Source organism: Taeniopygia guttata, chromosome 1 (genome assembly GCF_048771995.1).
Source record: "Taeniopygia guttata chromosome 1, bTaeGut7.mat, whole genome shotgun sequence".
Classification (NCBI taxonomy): Eukaryota; Metazoa; Chordata; class Aves; order Passeriformes; family Estrildidae; genus Taeniopygia; species Taeniopygia guttata.
The window spans coordinates 101,678,448-101,697,177 of record NC_133024.1 but is presented as its reverse complement, the minus strand read 5'-3'; the positions used below and the strand labels follow the sequence as shown (position 1 = coordinate 101,697,177).

The following is an 18,730-nucleotide window of genomic DNA, read 5'->3' as shown; positions in this document are numbered from 1 at the left end:
CCCAAGTGACCCTCAAACAACGTATGGAAAAGAAATGAAAGGGGAAATGATTATATGATTTTAGCTGGAATGCATCTTAAGACGTCTAGAGAAAACCATGGGAGCATAATATATGTATATATATTCCTACCCCATTATAAACCCAAATCTTAAAAAAAAAAAAAAAGTATTTTAAACTATCACATTACATTTTGCCTATCTAGAAGAACTCCAAAATTAATGTTTCTAATTCTGATTCTTTAATAAGCCAGAGATACACAGACAAAAAATCTACCACCCAGTAGTTCTTAGCTATTTTCCATTGACCTACTGCCATTTCCTCTTTTTGGAATTCCCTATTAAGGCAACAAAAACCTTCACTGATATAGAAAATGTTCTACCCTTTTTTTGAAGCTGACACCTGCAAAGCTGTATGCTCTTGTGAGTCTCAAAAAACCTCCAAAAACCCCCAAAAACACACCAGGAAAAAAAGCCCACAAAAAACAAAACTAAACAAAACTCAAAAATGCACACACATGCACAAAAAAATAAAAAACAAACAAACCAAAAAAAATCCCTACCAAACAAAGAAACCACAAGCAAACCAAAACACCAAATCCAAAAGACATAGAAAAAATTGCTTCATCATCAAACTCACTAACACCTAATGCAGGGCTCAGTACATTACATTACACAGCCACAACTACCTTTTTTTGGTAAGACAAAATTAATTCTTACACTTGCTACTCATTATCTACTGAAAGATCTGTAGCAATTGATCCTGAACAAAAAAAAAAAAAAAAAAAGCTTTTAGAATATTAAATATACACTTGTGCAACCTGTGTAATAAGTCTTTGCCCAAAATCCCTTTCTCCAGAACAGGAGTAGGCTCAGGAATATTCAGGGAACAGAAAACAGATTAGATGTCCAAATAGTTTCTTTTAAGTAACATAATTTTTTAATATATAGCCTGAATAAATGTTTCCATCTTTTTCATACCATCAAAGAAAATCAAGTATGAAAAATGTGTCTTTCTGGCCAAGCCATGTTATCATTTTAGAATTAATAGTTTTCTTTAATATGATAAGTATTTCAGAGCATAGAACTTGCATAATGACCAGGTCTTTAAAGACTGAGTTTTTTTTAATCTACCAAATGTCAAACAGGGATATTTACTATGTGGTACAAAGTTCTACTAAGAGTTCTTGAGAAAGGAGAGATTAAATTTGCTTCCAAGGTCTATTCATCCCTTTAACTGTTTCTCTATGCAGCAGTTCTTCCTCTTGCTAAAACTGCTAGCAAGGTGTCATACACAAATTAATAACTCAGTGTTGAGCTAATATGTTGAAATAACTCAAGAGATAACACAAATATACCTAGAGGCTGAAGTTATGCTTATTATTTCAGCTACCAACACTTCCCTTTTTCCTTTTTTTTAATTACAAAGAATATATTTTGGAAAGCTCATGAAGTAAGAAGTTAAGGAGGAGATGAGAAACGTTATTTTAAAAACGCTCCTGTACACCAACCAGCATTTCACATCTTTTTGTCCCTGTCTGTGCCAAGGGCCTCTTCTTAAATGAATTTATATGAACTCCCTTTATCTGATATGGAGTTTTCATTGAGCAAATACTTCCCACTTGGATATTTCTTTCTTTGTCTTACATTTTTTTCTAGCTATGTATTAGCAACTTCTAAAGGAACTGGAGAAATAAATCAAATAAAATCTGGCTTAGCATGATGTCCTTGATTAGGACCTGTAAAAAGACAAAATTAAGGATGACAGTGACATCTTGCTACTCTATAGTCAATTAAGACTGGCTTCTTTGTGGCTATGGTTCGTGCAGGACATGCAGTTATCTAATACAGACCAATTCTGACAGCAGAACAATTAGAATGCAAAGCATAACTTACAACAGGCTCTGGCAATACTTTTTTTCCTTTCCTTGTGACATCTTCAGCAGACTTTAAAGAGAAATCTTGAAATCATGTACTATGCTGAAAACCAAAACTCATATTCTGAACCCAAATACAGCTTTTAAAATACTTAATGATGTGAAAATTGGATACAATAGGACTGAAGAAAGCAATTGGAGAAGGGCTTTGGTGCCTACAGAAAATCCAAAGAAAAATAAGTGCTGTTATTTAAGCATTAAATTCTAAAACTGACCTGTGCTCTGTGGTGAGCTCAAGCCAGGCTCTTAGGTTGATTACTCAAGATGGGCAAAGCTCAAGCACACTACCAACAATATTAAATCTTGCATGTCTCCCTTTTTTTGAATGACTCATTTCTAGCCAAGATGGTAAGAATCTGGCAAGATTTTCCTGCCTAACAATAATCATCACCCTTTCTCCCCAGCTGGTCTGCAGGGCTTCCTGGCGAGGCAGCCACGCTGCAGAGTAGCCCAAAGTCAAGTCACATGCAGACTAAAATACCTTTTTTCCTACACATTTCCACCCTGGGGCTATTTTTTCCTCCAGAAACACATTCTTAAGCAACTTTCTGTTTCACTGATGATAGCTCAGGTACTTCAGTGGCAGCCTGAATGGCAGTGGGAAGGAAACCCAACACCCAAACAACCTCCATCTCCGCAAGCCTGAGAATTGCCTCTGCCAAGGGCGAGGTGAGTGTACTGGAAAACATCATTCTGGTTTGGCCTTATTATATTCTTTCCTGCTGTTGGCCACTGTTAGAGACAGCTTGGTGCCCTAGACTGATGATTGATTTTGGGACATTCTTACATGCTTTTGCTGAGTTTCTGGAGTCTGATCTAACCATCTACTGCAAGGGAGAAAGAGTTAAATCCCCTTGTCTTTTCCTTTTGCTATAATTTCATCCCTCCATAACTGGTAAAATTTCCAGAATTCCCAGCAGTCCTATTCTTTGTCCCGAATTCTGTTTATGTTAAATTCCTTATCTCTCAATGAAAATCTCAATTTTTAATTAAAAAGAGAAAAATATACTTAAAAGAGAACATCAAGTCAGGCTGTTGGATGTTATCCAGTGACAAGAAGTGTGGAGATTTTTTGGTCATCTCAAACCCAGCCAATTAACAGGCTACAGTGACAAGCCAACCAAATACTTCTAGAAATTCCCTACTTACCCTTTAGTTTGAGGTCCACATTGTGTCGCAGCCAGGGATAAACACCATAGTTGGACATATCTTCAGGAATGGGGTTATTATATATCCAGCCATCGCATGCAAATCTATAAAAGTTCTCACATGGATCTACAGATTGATTTATCTTGCTCAGGATGCCAGCAGCTGTAAAAAAGACACCACATAGATTTTGTGGAACACTTTTTCCTAAATAGAGAATTACACAAGGCTACAGTCCAGAAATCATGATTAACGAGAAACAAACAAACAAACAAAAAAGACAAAATATCTGCAATGAATCTTCTTGAGTGCCATATAGCAATGGTGACTGAACTTAGCACTACGTGAACATGAGCTGCTGGAGCCAGACACCTGAAGACAGGCTCTCCATTGTTGCCATGACAGAATTAATTGCCTGAGGAATTAGTAGTGGTACATATTAAGTTGATTGTGATTAGCATTTCAGTAACTATGCAGTGTTTCCCTCTAGTTGAATACTGCACAAGCAAATACATCAAATTCTGATCTACCATACACTGGAAAAGATTATTGTATTTTCAGCTCTATTTTGTGACTGTTTCCTTACCAGTTGCTATTGTCAGTGAAAGAGAGGTGGTAAGAGAGAGATCAGTCTGACAGGCACAAGACTCAGTAGCTTTGCAGTACCTAATCATAAAATCATAGAATAGTTTGGCTTGGAAGGAACTCTTAAAGGTCACCTATTCTGACCTTCTGCAATAAGCAGGGACATTGTCAACTAGACCAAGTTTCTCTGAGTCCCATCCAGCCTGACCTTGAATACCTCCAGAATGGAGGATCCACAACTTTACTGAGTGACTTGTGCCAGTGTTTCACCACCCCCACCATAAAAATTTTCTTCCACATAACTAGTCTGAATCTACCCTCTTGTAATAAAATCATATAAAGTGTGTGCCAGATCTGGTACAAAATCATCTCTGTGCTTAACAATACACTTGCTAATTTTCTGATGACTGGAAAGGAAGCAACAAAATATACCTGAAGGTCTAGTCACTCAACATTTTTTTTCCTACTAAAAAAAAAAAAAGGAAAAATAATCCCTATGGGAAACTTTGAGTCAACCTAGTTTGACTAGTATTAGACCAAATTAAACCCCAAATTTTAATTGTACAAAATAAACAAAACAGAAGCAACTTTAACAGCGACTTTTTAAAAAGTTTGGTGTTGTTGTTCTTTCTCCCTCATTAATTAAGCTTTCTGAGTAAAATGTATAATGGGAAAAATTAAATGGTATAAATATCTCATTAACATACTATAATCATGATATAATTGAGATGATAAAATTGCTGCTTACCAGCTTCAATGCATTCTGCAGTCAAACAGTACTGTTGCTTCGGATGAAACTTTATAAGACCTTGGCTAACTGCAAAATGGAAAACCATAATGAGATAATTTGCAATGAATTTTGACAGCTGCAGCCAAATGTTGTGTACTTGAACATTCCAATATCAGTGCAGCCTCTGGTCCCAGCGCTTCTCTGACTTAGAAAGGACTTAGAGCATTAGATTTAGAGCACTTAGAATGTATATTAAGTAAATATTTAGAATGTATATTATGTAAATACTGCAGCTTGTACAAATAATTCCCCCCTCCTAGTCCCGCTTTCTCCTTCCCCCTCTGTGCTCACAGGCAGCACAGAGCAAGGGCTGCCTCTGCACAGTGCCCGGAGCAGCATCACTTCAGCCCTACTGACAGCGAGCACCACACCATACAAACAATTCAGCATTATCATCCTTCAGAGCCTGGAAACACAGGAGGATAGAATGGGTTAGAAGGGACCTTAGACATCCTCTGATTCCAATGCTCTGCCCTGGGCAGGGACTTTCCACAGGACCAGGGTGCGCTTTCCATGGTTGGAAATTAAACAGGGAACAGTCTCCCCACCCTCTGCAGGGTTTCCACATCTCCCCTGAGCTGCAGGGCCCACACTGCCCTGCAGCAGCACTGCCCAGCACAACCCAGCACCAACAGGACCTTCCCAGCGTCTCTTAATTCCAGCCTGGAACAAAGGAGATTGCAATGGGCACAAGGATAGCTGTGCTTTATAAGGCACAACCCAGTTTCTGTCTGAATTGTCTCCCAAAAGTATTGTGATTGCATTTGCTTCCAAAAGCCTTGCTGAGAAGAACTATGAAAATGTCAGTTAATTTTGCTCATCTTTTAAAAACATGTGTTACAACTGCCACTGAAATTTAAGCACAGGAATTGCTAATTTCAGACACTGCTCTCAGGCAGCAAATATGGAGATAATTGATACTTGGGATTAGGAAGGGAGAATCCCATGGGATAGGTGAAATAGTTCTCATTAGATGTGCTCAGTAGGCATAAAGAAATGTCTCATTATATCCATTATCTTAATAATAGTCCATGGCAAAAATAAAAAAAAGCAAATAACACTGAACAAAAAAACCCAACAATGGAATATATTATGGTACCTTAGCTTTAACAGTGCTGATAGTTCTAAAGCAATTTCTGCTGTACTTATATCTTGTTTCAAAGTGATAGAAAAATATGAAATATCATTTCAGCCCAGGAAATTTTTTTTACAAAAAGTCCTACAGCTAGAGTTGAATATTAAGCTGTTTCTTCTCTTCCAGTCTCACAGTTCTAATGGCAATTAATGACAGAAATAGCTGGATTTCAATCCACGTTTCTCAAAAAATGGGAATGTAAAACTATTTCTGGACAGCTTTTCCACAGCTTGCATTGGTTTAGTGAAACACAACACCTCAAACAGCTTTGTAAATTAGCCAAGAAATACACAAGATTTTGAGACATACTAAGGTTGTAATTGGAATATTGAAGAACAGGAGAAAATAGAGAAGTGGAGGTCTCCAGAATATGATTTTGAGCTACTAAAAAGATGAACTACAAATAATGGATGATGACCCTTTTAATTAAGTGCTGTACTCCTCCCAGCTCACCTTTATACATTATTATAATTTAGCCCTTTAGAATCCATCCAGGTCTTGAATGTTTGCTAGACTTTTTTTCTTAACAAAGCAGAGAAAGGAAGGAAAAGGACAGACATCATTTCATGCTTAATCTGAAGCAGCCCTTGTGCTTTTGATACTTATAAACAAACACAAAATACCATTTCAACTGGGAAACATTTTATCATTTTTATTATGATATTGTATATATATATACACAATTTTATAGTTAGAATAAATTTTTGGCAGTAACATTTACATTTTAATTAACAGCTAATTTTGACAGAAAAAACTTTGCACAGTTTTGCTCTCTTGCCTTTTTATTGTTAAGATAACTATTCATGACATTATTACTTAGAGTCATGGTTATAACCCTCAGTGTCCTAGCTTCCTACTTGATAAGCCTGTTTCCAGATTCTTAAGCAAATACACACCACAACTGAGCTTAAAAAAAAAAAAGTATAAAGGAAAAGGCATACAAATATACAGATGCAAATAATGTGAATGTTCCTGCAATGTGCGAAGCCTAAAGACTACCAAGTCTGGAGAAGAGGCTCTCAAATTGAGATTCAAAGCTGCCTGACTTCTCACCCAAGGGCACTGGAGACAAATCTGCCTCCTCCAAGGAGGAGGTGGCTCCTGTCCTGTCACAGCCCCCACTCCTACCAGAGTGTCACAGGCAGGACCCCAGCAATGCTCCCCGCTGAAGTCACAGTGAGCTCACAGCCAGCACGAGCAAGGAACAGTAAATAACAATATCTGATTCACCCACATCCTCCTTAGACTTGTAGGAACTATGAGAAGAAAAAAGCAGGAGAAAGCTACATTTCACTCCTCAGGCTGGAAATTTGATTTCAGGTGTACCAGAAACAACAAGTTTTGCAGACAAAATGAAAACTGAAGAAAAAATGACATCTTGAGGTGCCTTAAATGTTTCATATGGACAGAAAAAAATTATGTCCATTTCTACAGTTAAATAAAACTAAAAAAAAAAAAATAGCTCAAACTTACAAACAAAACCATGTCACAATGAAGCACGGAAACATCTAATTGAAAAAATGTTAAACCAAAACAATTTAACCTTTTTTTCCTTGGTTCTTTAGCTTGAAAATTTCAGACCATTTCCAAAGAAATCCTAAAAGCATTTTGGTTTATCCAAGGACAGCATTTTTATTTTCTTAGCAGTTATGCCAATGAAAACTTCAATATTGAGTCCCTGCCTAAAAAACATGCCACAGGCGCACTTGGAAAACTGTCTGCAAGAATTAATATATTTGCTTGAATTTTTACACCTGGCCTATGGATAAAGCAGTTCTATCTCTGGGAAGCTGTGGTGATAAATGTCAATTACTTTTATAGCTCTAAGCAACAAACAAACAAATCTAGTGCAGGCAAGAAGAAATAAGGTCTCTCCACTATTACTCCCTTGTGTTTGTACTGCATTCTTTAAGTGAAAAACTTTTTCTTTTATGTAGAGATTTGAAGATTCAAACTCACTCATGGTTATAAAAAGTTGGCTTGAATAGGATCACTAACACAGAAGTTATTTTCCTGCAAATATTACAGAAATTGCTCCAGAGCAGAAAAGCTCTAACCAAGAGTGATCCTGGTGCTTTAAATATTCTATAGAAAACCTAACATTGTTATGTGACTATAAACAAAGCAGACCTTTCAAACAAAGTCACAAGATCATAAAGGATTGGAGGAAAGCAAAAGATATGCTTAGAGGCAAGGTTTCCACCAATCCAGAGAAATCTGTGTTGGTCTAAAGAAACAAAAACTTGCGAAGAATTGTTCCAAAAGAGGATCCAACTCTGCAAAGTTCTTACAGGATACAACAAAGCTTCCTCTTTGGTTGGAGTTTCTGGACATATTTATACTTCTACTCATAATTTCAGAAGTGTAGGCATATGCTTTCAAGTGTTATGCTAACAAAACCACTCTAGAGGTAATTCCAAATCTGGAAGAGGGAAAAAACTATTTCCTTCTCTGTTGCATCTAGTTACAGTTTATATATCTAACAAAAATATTTCAATTTCACCCTAGATGCATTCTTTGTGACTTTTGTAAAGGCAACTTCGCAATTCATCATAGAAGAACAGAAAGATCTAAAAAACGTGCACACATATGCATAATTGAAGCTTTCTACAGGGGTTTTAGTCAAGCCCTAAATGAAAACCAAATGAAGGAAAACCCAAAAAGATTCCATAAAATATGTGCAGTACACGGTTTCATTTTCAGGAAACAGAGAATATTACTCCACATCGGTCACAACCACTGAATCCATAATCAGCATAATCTCACCTGCTTCTCTCTGTCCTGTGAAAGAACCTGAGTCTGGTCAGAACACATTCAACTGAGTATCCAAATTTAAATTCAGCATTCAAAACGTTACATGAGTTCCCATTGCATCTCCCATCTCTAGCATTCCCTTTACTGACACAAATCCCTTTCAGGATAAATATAAAAAGGGAGGAAAGAAAAAGAGACTTAGATTTTCACCAAAAGACGTCATGAGGCACAAACAGCGGCGCCCAGCAGGCAGGCTGGGGAGGCTGTGCTCAGGTTAGTGTCGACGCTTTACTTACCCAAGAAAAGCGCGGTGCCAAGCACAACCGTGCCACTCACAAAGACACCGAGGGCAATCCGAGTGGCTTTGCTGGCTGCTCCCCTGGCCTCAGGGACTGTCTCTCCTTCCATCAGGATAGCCCAGGAGGTGCTTGCTCTCTCAGAAGTCTGGTTTTCCCCGGCTGCTGTTGTGTCAGTGTTTCAACTGTTCACAAACTGTGCCCATGAGCTCTCCTCCTCCTCCTCTTCTCTCCTATTTAAAACTCCTGGTTTCGGTCATGAACCATTCCTAGGCACTTCCTGCTCTCTCCCTCTCAAAGCAAAATCACATGTAAAATAGTAGCTGTCTCCTATGTTTTGCTCTGCCCAGGAGGAGGAAAGGCAAGCAGTGGCCACAGTTTGTGCAGCCCCTGCTGCCTGTAGAGCCTCTAAGAGCCAAGCGCTCAGCAGTTCCCCTTATCAGGGGTTGTGAACACGAGCATTTCACAACGTCCCCGAACAGATGTTTTAACTATTCAAAGAGCTGCACACCCTCTCCAATCAAAGCAGGATTGCTGACAACTTCTACAAACACAAGTCTGATGGAAGGTTTTTTTTTTTTTCTTCTTCTTTGCACTTATTTAAAAAGACTAATTATCTGCTGACTAAAGTTTTCTCCTTTTAAACCATTGCTGCTGCATCATTTGGCTTTAGAAGAGGTACCCACTCAGCAGACGAATCCCTTTTTAAAGCTTCCTAAGAACTCTTAGAATATCATGTAGCATTTTATTTCGGGAATTTGGTATGTGACACTGTGTGCCAAAAATCACAGTCAAGCAGCACAAAGCAATAATCAGCCAACCTACAGAAAAGTCCTTCTCTAAAAGCTATATCTGTTTTTTTCTAGGCAAGATATTTCAGTCCTTGCGGGTACACAACACATTTTAAGAGATGATTCTATGCTTCCAAGTCAAGTACTACTATGAGTTTAGTGGAAAAGTATCAACTTGGTACTTTAAGATGGTGAGGGATTAAAAATAAAATCTTATTTATGTGGTTTTCTCAGTGGAGTAGACTTGATAGTCCTCTCTCCATGAAGCAAACTTTCTCCATTCATCAAGTAAAAAAATAGCCATTTCAGGGTGAATTCTCTGAGCTGAATGTGACAATCAGCCCTCTGAGAAGGGCTCCCTGAGGAGCTCTTGCTTTCTCAAGGGCTGGACTTACATACAAAACATAAGGATGCAGGGAGAGGCAGCACCATGCCCATGCTATCAACAACAGTTTATGTTACTGAGTTACTTACTTTCATGGGGACTTAAAAGTCCTTATCTCAGCCCCCAACCATCCTGATAAACAGTTGCACAAGCAGACAGAGAAGACATGCATGTGTCACAAAATGTGCGTGATGGCAGTTACCAGCTTGGAGACTGAAAACTTTTTCCATGTGAGCACCTGCACACAAGTTGTCCTGGTGTCACATGGACATAAAGGGAAAGCCTAGTCTATCTAGAAGAAGACTTAGCGTTTGAAGGTCTTGAAATTCTCACTTCTCATCCCCCTCTACTGCCTTGTTGGGGTCCTGCAAACAAAATCCCCTCAGTTCTTATTCCTGTCCCTCTTCACCAGAAAGCTCCAAGAGGGCATTCCCATCTCTGCTTGGTCCAGAACAGATAAAAAAACATTTTCTCCTTTTCATGTGCCTATTGTCCCACATATAACCCATGATTTTGACACCCATCAGCTGAGGCAGTAGCGGGAAATGCTGCAGAAACAGGAGGGCCACATGCCTCCCACTATAAAAATTCCCACTCATGTGTGAAGGACTCCATGGGTGTGAGCAGATACCTGGTTATAAGAAATACTCACACAAGACTGTTACCAGCACAGGTTTGGGAATGTATTTGTGTGACGTTGGTGCAATTGAGTCCTCATATCAGAAATCACTATGATCTCAAAGGGGCTGCCAAAAGGGCAGGGTATTGACAGAAAACACAAGGACATTGTGTGATCTCAACACTTAAACCATTGTATCCATGATCCAAACACTGAGCAGACCTCAGAAGGACCCTTTGACAAGTATTTGCTGTTGGTTACCTAATGGTTTTTCTACTGAACCCCAACACTACAAATGCTGAGCTATTAGACCTTTATGTCCCCACAACCAACACTGAATTATCATATGCTTACTTAATCCCCCCATAATTTCTAAATTTCAGATGCTTCCCCCTTGAGCAGTACTTGTATGTACTGAACATCATGCTCTATCAGGTTTCACTAGCAGGATTTTGCTTTCATCGATTGTTGCACAATCATGAAGTCTTATAAAATAAGGTGAAGTCTTACAAAATAAGGGCCTTGTTACCCTTGTAAAACAATGGCTCAGGTCTGCTACTTAGGCTAAGTAGAAGGGAACAATGGGAGAGTGACGCAGCTGGAATAGGGGTAGAGAGATGTGAAGCGACATGAGAGCTGTGCTGCGTGACTGCCACATGGCCACACCACGCTGCTGGTGGTTGGTTGACGTGGGCTTGTTGTGCCTTAAAACTAGGTAAACTGATAACCAGTTAACTGCTTAGAAAGGCCTGGTTTTTGCAATAAAGCAGGGTTCCTTTGCACTGCCGGGGGACTCTGCATCACTCCGCATCGTCACAATTGATCTCTTTCTAGGACAACATCAAGTCAGAAACTAAGAAGAGTTTTCAACAGACAAAGCAGCAACCAGTTATTTCTCTTTGGAAATCTGTGTCAGGGGAAGAAGGAAAGGAAAGACAGGGAAGGAGCAGGGTGAAGCTGGACATTCATTCTCCTCTCCCAAACACAGGAAGTTGAGGAGTATGGGAACATGGAGCTACCCCAAAAAAGTCCAGCAAGATCCAACTACAGGAGTCCTCTGGCAAATCAGCTCCAAGCAGCACCTAATCATTGTGGCAAGAAAAATCACAAATCAGCTGTCAGCAACAGAATGACTTTTCCATGTTTGGGTTTGTGGGCTTATTTACACTGTGGCATAAAGTGTCCTCTCCTCTGGCTGTAGAGCCTGCCTGCAGTCAATAACCCATCTTGGTTTCTCCAGCATGTACAGAACTATAAAATTACAGCTAAACCATAAACAGCTGCAGGCAACAGCTGCAGAGGTCCACTTCTGGCAGTGTTTGAAAAGGTGCACAGAGCACATGTAAGTAAGTTCCTGATACTGATGATCTGTGACAGAAGCCTGCAGAATTTAATTCGCATTTTTGATGAGAGTTCTAGGATTTGGTTGCCTTGCTCTTCCCAAGTCCAGCAGCTCCTTGGCAGGTACAGGACACATGGCCACACCTCCTGCTGGAACTGCTAACAGCACTCCTGGCCATTGCAGCCCAATAAGGCACTTAATGAGGCTGTGCAAAGACTCTGCCAAACATTCATAAAATATTGAACAGACACAGGGAGCAAAAAAGTAATAACTAAATGCTACATGCTTCAAACCACACTTCATCCACTCAGAATTCCATCTCATCAAGATCCCACTCAAACAATAGGATCACTCTGGCACTTTTAACAAATCCAGGACAATGCACGAACAGTTTTATCCATGGTCATATGCCAGAGCTGGCAAACCCTCTGGAACATGCTCTGGGCTGAACCACATCAAGAGTCTCAGCCTCTAGGAAAGGCCTGTCTGTGACTATATGTGTGTTTGTGTATGCACATAAACGTACACTCACAAACACACACAAGTGTGTGTTATCCTGCTCTTCCACAGGCAGACACAATTCCTGCTTCTAGCCATTATGTCAGAGTCAGACAAGAGCACTTATCCGAGCTAAAATCAATAGGACCATGTCAGCTTCTCCTCATAGAGCTTGGCCTGAATGGTCAAAACCAGTTGCATAGGTGTTGGTGAATGTCTGGAACAGCAAAACAGTCTGATGTCAGCACATGTTCAGCCCAAGCTTGCTCAAAGAACTTGCGGGCAATGAGCCTAAGTACTGTAAAATAGTTCATCTTTCTAGCATTTAGATCACTTCAAAACATATTAAAAGAATCACTGATACTTTTTATACAAAGAGAAAAAATTCCAGCTCAGGTCTAGATGTAAACCCCAATGTAAGACAGGTAAAACACAATAGGTTACACCAACACAGGAGTTACATTGCCTCAGAGGACACTGTTCTCATGGTGCACATTAAAAACTTCCCCTACCTGGGAGGTGTCTAATGCACATTAGTGCAAGTACAGCTTAACAGAAGTAGTCCACAATCACAGCGTCACAGCTTTGGTGATGTACTATTGAGCATTTTTTGCCCATGGTAAAAGGAAAATACAGCCACCATCACACTGATGGAAGCAAAGACACCAGATACAACTTGAGTGGCTTCCTCATGGAAGCCATTCACATGAGTGAGGGGATTGAGTCGTCCAGTAGTAAATTTGCAGATGACACTAAGATGAGAGCATGTGTCAATCTGTTGAAAGGTAGGAGGGTTCCGCAGAGAGACCTGGAACAGTTGGAGGGATGAGCAGAGTCTAACAAGATGAAGTTTAATTAGTCCAAGTGCCAAGTCCTGCATTTTGGCCACAGTAACCCCCTGCAATGTTACAGGCTAGGGACGGTGTGGCTGGACACTGCCCAGGAGGAAAGGGACCTGGGGGTACTGGTTGACAGCCGGCTGGACATGAGCCAGCAGTGTGCCCTGGTGGCCAAGAAGGCCAATGGCTCCTGGCCTGGATCAGGAATGGTGTGGCCAGCAGGAGCAGGGAGGTCATTCTTCTCCTGTACTAGGCACTGGTGAGGCCACACCTTGAGTGCCATGTCCAGTTCTGGGCCCCTCAGTTTGGGAAGGATGTTGGGATGCTTGAGAGCATCCAGAGGAGGCAACAAGGGAACACAAGCCCTGTGAGGAACGACTGAGGGAGCTGGGGGTGTTTAGCCTGGAGAAAAGGAGACTCAGGGGTGGCCTTAACACTCTCTACAACTTCCTGAAGGGTGGTTGCAGTCAGGTGTTGTTGCTCTCTTTCTCCAGGCAGCAACTGAAAGAAAAAGAGGTCCCAGACTTAAGCTGCATCAAGGGAAATATAGGTTGGATATTAGGAAAAAGTTTTTCACAGAAAGAGTGATTAAGTACTGGTCTGCCCTGGCAGGTGGTGGAGTCACCATCCCTGGATGTGTTTAAAAAAAAAGACTGCATGTGGCACTTGGTGTCATGGTTTAGTTGAGGTGTCAGGGAACGGGTTAGACTCGATGATCTTGAAGGTCTCTTCCAACCTTGTGATTCTCATAGAAACAGAGGTATGTGCTGGCTTCATTGAAAGAGATTAATTAGTGTGGGTCAGAGTAAAGGCTGTATTCCATCCCATTTCAAGGGTTTCACCCTGGGCCTTGAACTGTTTTTTTGGACTATGCAGCTGTTGTAGCCAGAACTGGGCTTTACACACACAAAGCGTACTCAAGAAAAGCCCAACATGTTGCATTTGAAGACAGCTTGACCAGTTGTCATCAGATCGCTGAATTTTATAAATTACATTCCCTTGTCTACAAAAGCTGCCAAATTTCTGTACAGCAGCCAACAGAAACCACACTCTGGCACTACTTCATGTCCTTTATTCATGGGACAAATACAGCTGGAAATAAATGACTCTATTGTTTTCCACTGGTCCAGCCACATCACAGAAGGCCTCAGTGCATCTGTGAGAATGTGGATAATTAATTAGGAGTCAATACTGAGCCAACAGAATTTGCAGGGCTCCAAACACTGCTGGTGGCAAGCTTTTCCACTAACTGCAACTGTAAGATCACCCTGCAAAGCAGAAAACTTTGTTCTCTAACATTTAATACCCCCAAATAATTTTTTTTTCCAGTTCCAAGTAAACTAAGATATTCTCATTACCCTAAAAATTTTTTTTCCCTGCTGCAGGAAACATTGCATTCTCTGACCAAGAGGTGCTTATATGTAACCCAAACAGCAACTGACTATGAAACCCAACATCTGGGATGCTTAAAGTTACGCCACTCAAGTTTGCAAGCTTTTTATTTGCTTCTTTTGAAAAAGCACTTGAATGAAGCAATGCATATGTTCTCAAGCAGAAGGAACTGCTTTAGGTCTTCCGGCAACTTTTTGTCAAGAAGCACATTAAATTCTAGCTAAACCAAACACTACTTCTCCTAAAGACCACATTCGCACTACAACCAGAGAGTGTTTACACTCAGCCATCACATGGGCATCCTCCCCATCTGTCATCCTGCTGTAGAGATTAAACAAGGGTGAATGCTAACATGAGCTGTAGAAAGGCATTTTAGTTAGGGATTAAGAAATACACAAGATACCCTGGCGTAACTCAGAGCAAACTTTTTTTTTCATATAATCTAACTATGTACATAGGCTGTAAAGACACTGAAAAAGACATTGCTAGGCAATGTCACTTTTCTAGTGAATTGCTAGGAAATGTCACTTTTCCACAGCTGTAGGTGCAGGGAGATAGAACACAAATAAATATCTGTTGTTTCCTTAAAATATTGCATCATTCCACGAGAGCTTTACCCACTTATTTTGCTTTGTCCAGATGTTTGCTGACAGCTGTCAAAGTCTATTTATACGAGTGGAAGCAAGAAGCTTGGTTACCAAGGAGTTTGTGTTCCATGGAGGAATTTTCGGGTGTGCAATGAGACACACATTCACCGGTATTTTAAATTAAAAGAAGAGGAGAGACACCTCCTGTCTCTCAGAGAAGCATGACTGTCTCTGCAAAAGCAATGGTTTCTGCCTCCTCTCCCACTTGGATCTCCAGCAGCACAAATCTGTCTTTGGCAGCAACAGAGCTCAGAGGCAGCCGCAGCCAGGAGCAGAGCCATTGCTCCACAGAGGTGCCACTGAACAGGTAACAGGCACTCTGGCAGTGCTAGCTACTCAGGACCTGCTTGTGCTAACTTCTGTAGGAAACCAAAAAAAGTGAAGCAGAAGCTCCTCCAAGTGCTTTAACCCCAAGGCAGTAGAGCTCAGCAGTCCGGTCAGGCACAAGCTCTGGTGAAAGCTCTTCTCACACAGGGGCTGTTGGGTCACATCTCTCTGCACAACAAATGCACCTAACCACGGGCTTGTAGTAAGAAGTAAGAGACCTTTTCATCCAGGCAAAGACTTGTCAGAATTTATATCTTTGAACCCAAATTCCCTCTGTCAAATTTGACTGAAGTTGGCTGACAAGGTCCAGCATTACTTATCAAGGCTGGGTGGGAGAGAGGGGATACAGAGACAGGAAAGCACAACTGCATAACCTCTGTTTTCAGAAGAAAGCCTGTCAAAAAAACCCAAAAAATACCCAAGAAAACCAACAACAAAAAAACCCCAGCCACAAACCTGAAATATCATATCCTGCTCTTCCAGGGCATTACTACAACCAGCTCAGGATCTTACTTGAAGTTAGTTTTATTTCAAAGCATTTTATTCCACTGAATTCTTTTCCTTCATCTCAAAATGAGATTAAAATTCACTTTGCACACAGCTAAAAGCCAGAAAAATCACACATTAAATATGTCCTAAATTAAACGCCCCTTGACAATGTGAGATTATTTGTGTATTAATTCAGTGGAGGTATTTCTAGATATTTCTCATCTTGTCCTCATCTTGGTGCAACTCTAGTAACTATGTATGCATCTAATAATGCTGAGCAGCAGCCCCTCAGCAGAGTTTAAATGTGTTTAGTCAGCAAGTTCTCTGGAAAGGGGAGACCAGAGTTGGATCAGGTTGAAACCACAGCAAGAGGCCCCATGGGACGGGATCATCGAGAGCAAACATTTGCTTTCCTGAAGCTGCAGAAATCCTCAAAAATCAGTTAGGCACCAACTATAATTATCTTTATGAGTCAAATTGCTATGTCTCTGACAGCCCTTCCCTTAAGTTTCCAACATCTCTATTTCAAATAAAGCTTTGTTGGTCTTCTTTACTATTAACACAAGGTTTTAGAAGAAAATAAAGATTTCTGTAATATCAAACTACTTGTTATAGATCAAAAGCTGGATCATTACATGGTATTGCTCTCCATAAATTTTCACTAACCTATGAACAAGTAGCTGGATTAGGGAAACTGATGAAAGGGCCTCAGCTCTAACTAGCTACTCTTAGAATGTAAATAACCCTGCAAAGAAATTAGCAGTACTGTTAGCAAAGTTAATAACAATGACAAAAATAGTAATGACCAAGCTTGCCTAAAGGGAAGGAAAATTATGCTGATCAAAGCTAAATCCTTTTCTACAACTTGCAGAAAGGATCACGCTCTTCTGAAAGTTTCCTTAACTTCTTTAATATGCACTTCCCAAGAAAATGAAAGTAACTTAGTCCACTAAAAGACACTGATAAATTCATAGGTCTTTAATAATTTAATGCTGTTTCTGTTGCTAGTTCTTTGAAATTGCTGCAAACACAGCCAGCCTCTTCCTTGGTTGAACTGGTTGACTGAAATGGGACATTCATTATCCAACTTTAAAACAATACTAAAGTAAAACTCCCATGATGACTGTGCTTTTCGTAAAAAAGTGATAGATGTGATAAGTGTCTTGCAACTTGGACTACCAATAGAATTCAGATTGGCCAGAACATACTCACAGCATCTGCTTTACCTAAGTAAAAGTCCGCGGGCTGCCAGTAAGTTTCTAAAAACAACCTAGGAGTATCATGGCTTTTGAAGCAGCAATTAATAAGAGAAAATAAGAGCCCAAAGAGCATATTCCATCTCCCCAAAACAGAGAGAAAGCACTCACAGCCAGACTACATCTGGACTAAGACACAAAAAGAATTTCCTACTGGCTTCCAAAACCTGATTTAACTCCTCATTTGGGTACAGTCCCCACCATGTTCAAGGCAGCTCAGAACACTGGTAAGACCTTGATGAGAATTCCCATGTGCCAGGGGCATCAGAGAGATCAGGATCCCAGGCTGTGCTGTAGCCAGCCAGAATGTGGTCCCATAGCCCAGGATATCAACTGTGTTAAGGGAAAGCCATTTCCTCACAGGACTTTCTTACACTTCCCAGAGGCTAAGACCCGCTCCTCTTACAAAGACCTTTCCTAACTTTCTCTGATTTCCAGTCTTTCCCTGGAAAAGCAGTCTGAAAAAATGCAGTGCCATGTTCCTCCATTTCACCCAGGTGCTGACTGTTGCAGAAATTAATTCATTCCCTTTGCTGTCACTACTCCCACTTTTCAGAGCACCAGAACACATTACCAGGAATGATACAAATGCAGCTCACTTCGCTCTGAGTCAATCAGATAAACTCACACTCCTGTCTACGTTTTCATAGTGTGATGTCATGACTTCATTTTCCTGGGACATTGAAGCCTTTGTCTTTGAAAAACATGCTCTTACAAGATAGGGAATGCTTTCAACCTCATTTTATAAAAACATTTACAGCTTGCTGCTTTTATTTTAACCACACCTTTTTCCTCCCTATATGTGAGCATAAAAGGAACAATAAAACATAATTTTAAGCTAAATAAAATACTGAATGAAACTCATCCATTGTTGCATGAATCTGGATGCACTATAAAATACTTAAAGCTGTTCAAATCTATTTTTATCAGTATGACATAAAATGTGTTTTAGTATGTTTTAAGTTCAGATGTATTTGAATATCATTTGTTCACAATTAAATGCTTAAAACTGGCCAAATTCCTGTTCACTGGAAAAACAAGTTACTCACTGCCACCAGCCAGCCAAGCAGGTGCTGGAAAGGCAGGTCACAAGCATGATCTAGACTTAGACCATGCGGCTCTGCTCTCCCAAATGATGCATGCTTAGTACAGAAAAACACTTCTAACTGGAGGAAGGAGCTCACTGTGGTGCACACAGGTACCCTGCCACTGTAACTCACTGAGCAGGGACTTGCCTTTGTGATAGCATATAACAGCACTCCTTGTGCAAAGGTATCTAAAACCACATTGCTGATTTTGCTTGTAGCAAAAATGAAATTAAATGGGCCCCACATTTCTTTCTTTTTAAAAAACAGAGCAAAGGAGGCCAAGAGCAAGGAAGCTCATGTTGCACCAAATTGGTTCTGTCCCCATATTCTTTAAAACAAATTCCTTGTGAAAAAAATCTATCTAAAACTTGAGTAGTATTATCATATTTTTAATCTAATTCTCAGAAGAACAGGAAA

General features: G+C 40.2%; 1 protein-coding gene across 3 annotated transcripts in view; it reads right to left on the bottom strand.

The window, feature by feature from the left end:
* The window catches only part of PHEX (phosphate regulating endopeptidase X-linked), a 98,629-nt gene extending 86,182 nt beyond the window's left edge, over nucleotides 1-12,447 (bottom strand). The window contains exons 1-3 of one of the 3 annotated variants that reach the window (XM_072934592.1): nucleotides 8,641-12,447; nucleotides 4,414-4,482; nucleotides 3,084-3,245 (exon numbers count right to left, since the gene is read on the bottom strand). In XM_072934592.1, coding sequence (XP_072790693.1) covers nucleotides 3,084-3,245; nucleotides 4,414-4,482; nucleotides 8,641-8,752 — 343 coding nt within the window. In that variant the 5' untranslated portion in view covers nucleotides 8,753-12,447. The other 2 variants (XM_012569468.5, XM_072934595.1) reach the window with 2 other exon arrangements.
* Between the last annotated feature and the right edge of the window lie 6,283 nt (nucleotides 12,448-18,730).